The sequence below is a fragment of the Acyrthosiphon pisum genome, chromosome A2, assembly GCF_005508785.2.
Source record: "Acyrthosiphon pisum isolate AL4f chromosome A2, pea_aphid_22Mar2018_4r6ur, whole genome shotgun sequence".
Classification (NCBI taxonomy): domain Eukaryota; kingdom Metazoa; phylum Arthropoda; class Insecta; order Hemiptera; family Aphididae; genus Acyrthosiphon; species Acyrthosiphon pisum.
In genome coordinates this window covers 70,706,711-70,714,703 of record NC_042495.1, presented here as the reverse complement: position 1 = coordinate 70,714,703, position 7,993 = coordinate 70,706,711, and the positions used below count along the sequence as shown (strand labels likewise).

The following is a 7,993-nucleotide window of genomic DNA, read 5'->3' as shown; positions in this document are numbered from 1 at the left end:
AAAAGCCATTGTACAAAAATCATATTTGTACAGTTTTATAATTATTTGTAATTTTTATTTTTACATTTCAGCAATATCGTTTAATATTGGACACCAATATTGTTCATTAAAACAAACACAAAATGAAACAAAACGTTTAAGTATGATGTATTCGCTTTGTCCATTTTTCAATAATTCAGTTCCACCCCGAAAAGGCCTCATTGTTTATAAATTGATGCATAGATTTCGAATATACATATAAAAAAATTAGTTTGTTTTTTTATTTATATTGCATAGTAATTCAAAATTCAGTCAAGTGTGTTGATGGTTTCTTATGTGGCATTGACCTTAGAAAAAAATTTATTTATTTTCACGGCCATTATGCATAACAAATTGATTATGAATTCGTATGAATTGGTCAACATAAAAATGCGGGGTAATTCTTTTTTAAGTGCTAAATTAATTTTGTTTTGCAAAAATCATACTTTTTATTTTATATTTGTTTATGGCTAAATGTCCAACCATTTTTTTCAGACATCGACCACTGTTCCTAGCTTTAACTACCGAAACAAAATAAACTACTCTATGCTAACTACTGCTATAACCTAGACATTGAGTGTTTATGTGGTGTGATTTATATTCTACTTTTATACAACACCAATGTTCAATATATTAGAATGATTTCCTGATTATAAATGAAAAATAAAAAATGTAATTTTTCATCATACAAATTAAGGAATGTGTAAAAGTGTAAAATTAGTATAATAACACTCGAAATATGAGTATTTCATAACAAGAATGCGATTATTATTTCTTACTCATTTGTAAAAAAATTGTCTAGTGGTTTAAGTTTTTTTTTTTAAAAAACAATGCAAAAACACATCAATGAGTGTGCAAATCAAAAAAATCCTTCCCAGTAAATAGTAATCATTTTTTTCAGTGTTTATTCGTCAATGATATTATAATAATAATTGTGATCGGAAACAATTCGGAAATTGTATTCAACAAAAGAATAATAATGTCGATGATAATATTTAAAATAATAATAAAAAAAAAAAATATGAAAAGGTTCATTTTATTATGGAATTTTATAAAAAAAAAACCAAATCAGTCTTTGAACAAAGATTGGAGTTTATTATCTCCGAAAACCTTTCACAATTTCGACCAAAGAAAAAAACAAACGCCTGAAATATAATTTAAAATATTTTTATTTTAGTACTAAATAACTCAAACAACAATGATTCTATTATAAACTTTATTTTAATATTTCAGAAAAGCAATTAAGAATATTTATGAACGATTTATAAAATTGGAACTCTGGTAATATTGTACCCGAATACAATATATTTATATATACATAAATAGGATATAAGTAAAATATTATAAGGTTTATAAGGTAATAGTTTTGATTATCGTGTACTATTGATTTTACCATGTAGTTTAGATTGCACATCCATATAATAGATTTTCTGTAAACATTATTCTGTGAGGATGAAGTGCTAAAAAATGTGACTCTTTTATAAATTGAAAAATCCAGTACAAGTATGAAAATGTTGCTTTTAGATCTTCTCGTTTTTTCAGAATCCTTTTATTTCGAATGATGAAAGAGGTGGACTTCCTATTAGGAGGCAGTATTGGGCAGCAGCTGTCTAGGGAGGCCAAATTCAGGGGACGGAAAATTCTGTAGTGTTTTATTAAAACACTTTATACGTAAAAAAAAGGAAAAAATGGAAAATGAATTACTTTATATTTACGAAAAATAGTTTACAATTATGTATAGGTACCTATATTTTTGTATGCATATTGTTTTAATGTATATGACATATCTATTTTGATTCATAATAATTTATAGTCATAATAAATTCGTAAAAATAATCCACGAGTCGTACGGGCATTGTATATAAATTATAAAACAGTTTTTGGTAATACTAATGTTGAGCTCCACAGTAGAGCCTCCAATGCTACAATAGTCGGCGCGGTACAGATCCCTCGTCGCCACGCTGGAAATACGTCGACCGCGTGTCATAATATATCAAGTAACAATAATAATGGTATATTATTCTTATCAGCGATCGACGTTATCGTAATTTAGGGTAAAAATTAATAAATACTCACATATAGCCATACCATAATATAACTAATTCGACAATCCTAACGGTATTTCTGTTATATTATGAACTGCTTTGTCCGAAGGATAACAATAACAATAATTAAAAACTGGAATTCGATTGGTTTTCGATTCCAGTTTCGAAAAGTAATTATTATATTATTTTACATTTGCCCGGTCTGTGTTTAAGAGATCGTGGCGTGTGAGTACTGTGTCCGTGCAGTAACTTTACAAATCAACGAAAAAGTATCTATGTTCCCAGACGTGTCCAAGGTAAGTACTAAGAACTAAGAAGATGTTTTAAAAGCAAGACGTCCACTTCTAAAATTAAAACAGTTAAGTTAAGAATTGTTATATAAAAATATTTATTGTAACATGTGTTTTGGATGCCTATATTATTATAAAAAGAAAGAATTATAAAAATAATTTTAAATTTTAAAGTTTTACTGAATGTTTTAATAAATGGTTTTAATTTTGTTTTATGCGATGGTTCATAATATTTAAAAAAATGATCATTGTAGTTTTTCATTAAGATTTGGTGAACATTTATTGAAATGTTTTCAAAGTAGGCTAAATATAATTACATTATTTAATGTTAGGCTCTTTATATTATACAGAAAATATATGTTTTTATTTGCGTGGGGATGGGTTGTATTTAAATTAAGTAAGCAAATGAAAGTGTGTTAACGGGTTTACTTACGTCCCGCACGCCACAGTAAAAACTCTCAGATAGGTATAATTAATTTAATTGTATAATACTTGTTTATCCTTTGCTTTATTAGCATTCGGACAAATGTATAGAGGTACCTTTAATAAACGTAGCATAAACCGTGTTCCAAAATATATAAACCATAGAAAGGTCTTAACACCAAATCATTTGTACATAGACCCAAAGACTTTAAAAAAAAATACAATTTTATCAACCTGATAGATAAAGTTGTATATTATTATGATAGAATAATAATATTATAGAAACGTCACTCAATCAGCAGTTTGGTGTTTTTTTACCTTTGATCTGACGCATATACCTTTGAAAATCATGGACCCTAACCTAACTTGAGGCTAATCCTATATCGTCCTATATTTGGCCGAGTCACGAAAACGGTTTTTTCCGAAATTGCTTAATTTAACCAAATAGCATGACGGTGTTGAAGGAAGGCTGATATTATTGTACTGACTATTTAGTTTGTAAAGTATAATAGGGAAATATGGATTTTTTTTTTATTTGTTGACTGACCTGATTAAAAGCAAAGTTAAAAAAATAATTTTAAAATTGTAAAAATGTAAAAATGCAAAAAGTTTTATAAAAATGTAAATATTTAATTTATTTAAAATACTTCGGGAGTATACATGTATAATGTACATTTTCAAATAAGTACTAGTTATGTTACATTGATTATCTATTTACGGTATTATGAAAATGTGTTCTTATTAAATAATTATAATCATTATATTATTCGAGAGTTTTAATAATTAAGCTTCTATAATATTGGTATAACATAACATTAATATTCTATAGTTCCCTACTATAATATTATATGGGTTTGATCCATACCTACCCAATAATACAAAATTAGTATTCCACCCCTAAAAAAATCACGCTCACGGCCTCTATCATATTATACGTATCTCGAGTCAAATGACCAAAATACAACATTGAGTGTTTCTATGAAGAATTCTCCAAATACTGTAAGTGAATATATTATTATAATATTTTATTGTGGTGTGCTTCGTAAATGGGGTCTATTTTTGAAAATCGTGACTTTTTACAAGATTGGCACTGCGTTGAATCATATAATTTTTGACTGACTGTCAAATGTATCCTTAGAACTTAATTCTAAATTGAATTTTCTTACTAACGTCACTGAGTTTATACGCTATTAAATTTTAATTATAATACGTAACAATGTAACATATAATTATACAGTAGGTACAGTATTGTGTACTACATCTGTCGAAATATACGAATATATTGTGTTCAATAGAATTGCATGAAAAGTGTCGTACCGATTAAGGTGGGTCGTCGCTAATCAATGTTTTATGTTATAATATTGATTTTATACATAGGTAGGTACATAAAACCGTTAAAAAAGTTCAAAGAACAATACGACAATGGTGTATATTCTATTATTGTGTACCATTGGAACAGGCTGCCTGGCATGCGATAATGGTAATTTATTGTTTTTTCAAACCATCGTTATTAGTTTTACAGTTTTCCAAGGGCTAAATAGATTTATAATAATAATAATAACTACAAGTACCCCATCTTCCATTGATCGAAATTCTACAATAAAAACCGTTTTGATTATAAAATCAACGCGTTCTAAAATATTGCATTTCTTATTGCACACGTAGTTCATGATCATCGTTTATGATTATTCTCCATTTATTCAGCAAAAACAAATATTTTTTATTTTTGTTTTGAGTCTATTAAAGCTTCAATCGTACGAACATTGATTTTTAACGACCATTTAAATAAGAAATAATAATTAGCTAATGTAATTGTATTATGCAACTTAATTTATTTCCTTTTATATTTCATATTGCCCGACTTCGACCGGTAAATGTTCATGATTTTATTTTACTGGGTGGATAGTGTTTCACCGAAGTATTTCTTTTTTGTATTTTACCTGTCTTAACGCCATCATAATATGTGTGACATTGGGAGAAAACGGAAAGCCAAAGTGCTCATAACGTCACAATATTAGCGTTGTTCGTAGTCCCGCTTTCGACCGAAAAGGGAAAGGTGAGGCATTTTTCGGGGGTGAAAAGTGTTTGACAATAATAATAACAATATAGTTACGCCCAATGGTTCCGGCTATCGCCCGGACGGACTAATATGACGTGGTTCGACCTCGACGAAGACGATTATAATGTGTGTGCGTGTGTGTGTTTGATTGCGGTGATGAAAACTGCGGGACAAACGTCGCGGGTCGTCACGAAAACGAAGTCATCGAGACGCAGTAAACGAATCAAGGCTGCGTGAAGGAGAGAGCGCATATTATTATTGTTATCATCATCACATGCGTACGACATTAGGTACGTCGTGGCGCGGCGAATTATAATAACATTATTATAATGATGTTGTATTGGGAATAATGTGTGTATATTACGCGCTACCGGTCTTCCGTCGGTGGCGGCTGACAGTCATCTCGGATCCTTGGTGGGAAGGTCACGACGACGACCGCGCTGAAAAACGGCTGTGGCTCCGGTAAAGGAGGAAAAAATTATTTGCCGCGGAAGAGGTGGAAGCGAAGTGAAAAACGATATTATCGTCGTACAACAATATTATTATGCTAGCGAATTATATTTTTCGGTTTCGTATAAAAAACGGATTCTCCGAGGAGATCCTCCGCATATTGCGAACGTCTTTCGTCCGGTGAGATCGTCTCGTGCAATAATATACTATTGTTATCGGCATAAGTAGGTATTGTTATCAGCGTAAACGTCGTCTGTCGTAAAGTGGTCTTGTCGTTGGTACCGCAAAGACACTGTCTACACCACTGCACGTCGTTACGATAATACATAATAATAATATAATATCCGATTTTAATATATAATATAGTAGGCCCGGTGACGATTTTTATCAAGTCTTCTCTCTCGACGCACTGATTATACGACCAACAATTTACGCGATATTTCGGCAGATTTTTACGACGGCAATATTGTAATTATTATCTGTTAGTATTAATTGTCGTATTGTACAGCGCACTTGCGGTCTATATCAAAGACATTACCACACAGTCGTCATGTTGCCGCGGATTTTGGTGGCCGTTCAGATATTGCACGCCATCGTGTTGGCTGAAATCCTGAAACCCACCTGGCACCAGTACTATTACCCAGGACATCACGCGTGAGTATATTATCTTCTATAACATGTGATTACGACTTACCAGCTGCGTATTTTCGTTTTTATTATTTTCGGGGTTTTTGGCAAAAAAACTCGCTTATTGCTAATTAGTAATTGCTATGCACTTTTAGAATGTCCTAAAATGTCCTTCTGTATAACTCTTCTATGCATCTATCATATTATAAACCAAATAGTAAATTTTGAATAAAATATTTATACGAAAACCTCGTCATATTCTACGAAAACAAACATACACAATTAAATTTTTGATTTATAACCATGAATGAGCGTATCCGGATACTTTTAAATAATTCTATTTCATAATATTTATTAAATAAATCATTAAAACATAAAAATAAATAATGAATCTGGAGGATGATATATCACCCTGGTCACCCTCCACCCACATGTCACTTATCACTGTGATTTGAAAATATAATAAATGTTATAATAATTCTAAATTACCGAGGTCTATGTAATTATTGAAGGACGTTTTTATATGGCCGTAGCTATTTTTCTCAAAAAATGTATCTTGACCACTTCCTCCATCAAAATAAGAGATTGTTATAATAAAATTGTTGAATATAAAATTATATTTCCCTAGTACTTATTATAAGACTATTTTTTTTTTTTGGTTAATAAAATAAATACCTGACAAATAGGTAAGTTAACCAAATAACTAATAATGATATATCATAATTTTAAATTAATATTTATTATATTTACTTATGAATTATTAGTTACTAACAATTATTATTTTAGATTTTGAGCGATGAATGTATTGATTTTCCAATGATGTGTGTTTTCATTTGTGTCTATGTAAACGATAAGTAGTCGAAATAATGCTTCAATAATCAACTTCAGTATCTCTTCAGATGAGAAAATGAACCTAGTCCCCATACAGCATAAAAATATTTCCTAACTATGGTAAAAACATTTCCAGGAAAATAATATAGTTGTTAAAATATTTTAAAAAGTTGCGTAAGTATTTAGAAAATATTTCAGTTATATTCTTTGGCCCAAAAGTTCATATATTTAAAAATATTTTATAAAAATGGTTTGATCATATATTCAAAAAGAACATTTTTACGGAAACTTTATAAAAATATTAAGTCAACATTTTTATGCAATCATATAGTATAATATTTTTTTTATCATAAGAAGAAAATATTTATAAAATATTATTAGTCAAATATTCATAATTCAACCACTTTAAGACATTAACAAAATATTATCATTTCCCAAATACTGTGTGGGATTAGTGGATTGTGGAAGTCAACAATTAAAATTTCTAGTAGTTTTCAAAAGCGCCGTGAAAAACTGGAATTTCTATGAAAAACCGGATTTTGACAAAGTTGATTTTGGTTTTTGGGATAAATCTAAAAATATGACCGTAAATACATAACATTTTCAGTGTATGTTTATATTAGCATTTTATATACACCAAACAATTTTCAAAATATTTTGACTGGTTTTAAGCTGTTTACGATTATTTTAAGTTTCTAATTGTTTTAAATTTTAGATTCTGAGTGGAACGATGAATGTATTGATTTTACAATGATGTGTGTTTTTTTATTTTTTTATTTTTTTATTTATTTTTTAAATTTTTTTATTTTTTTTTATTTTTTTTGTGTCTGTGTACACGATAAGTAGTCGAAATAATGCTACGATTTTCAAGTTCAGTATCTTGTTCGATCAGAAAGTGAATATCGTTGGTGCATTGGGGAGGTCAAAATTTAAATTTCCCAGTGGTTTTCAAAAGCGCCGGGAAAAACAAAAGAAAAATTAAGGAAAAACGGGAATTTTTACGCAAAATCGATTTTTCACAAAATTGAATTTGGTTTTTGGTGTAACTTTAAAAAAAATTACCGTAGATACATGAAATTTTGACTGAATGTTTATCTTAGCACCTTCTATACACCATAACATTTTCAAAATATTTTGATGTATTTTGAGCTCTTTACGGACATTTTTATTTTCCATTTTTTTTTTAGTTTTTTTTCTAAAAATATCAATTAAATTTTATTTGTTGGATAAAAAAGCTTGAAAATTTAATA

General features: G+C 29.2%; 1 protein-coding gene across 1 annotated transcript in view; it reads left to right on the top strand.

The window, feature by feature from the left end:
- The first annotated feature begins 5,340 nt into the window (after window positions 1–5,340).
- Window positions 5,341–7,993, top strand: part of LOC100568592 — a 17,337-nt gene continuing 14,684 nt past the window's right edge. The window contains exon 1 of the mRNA XM_003245102.4: window positions 5,341–5,939. Coding sequence (XP_003245150.1) covers window positions 5,836–5,939 — 104 coding nt within the window. The 5' untranslated portion in view covers window positions 5,341–5,835. The remainder of the gene's footprint in view (window positions 5,940–7,993) is intronic.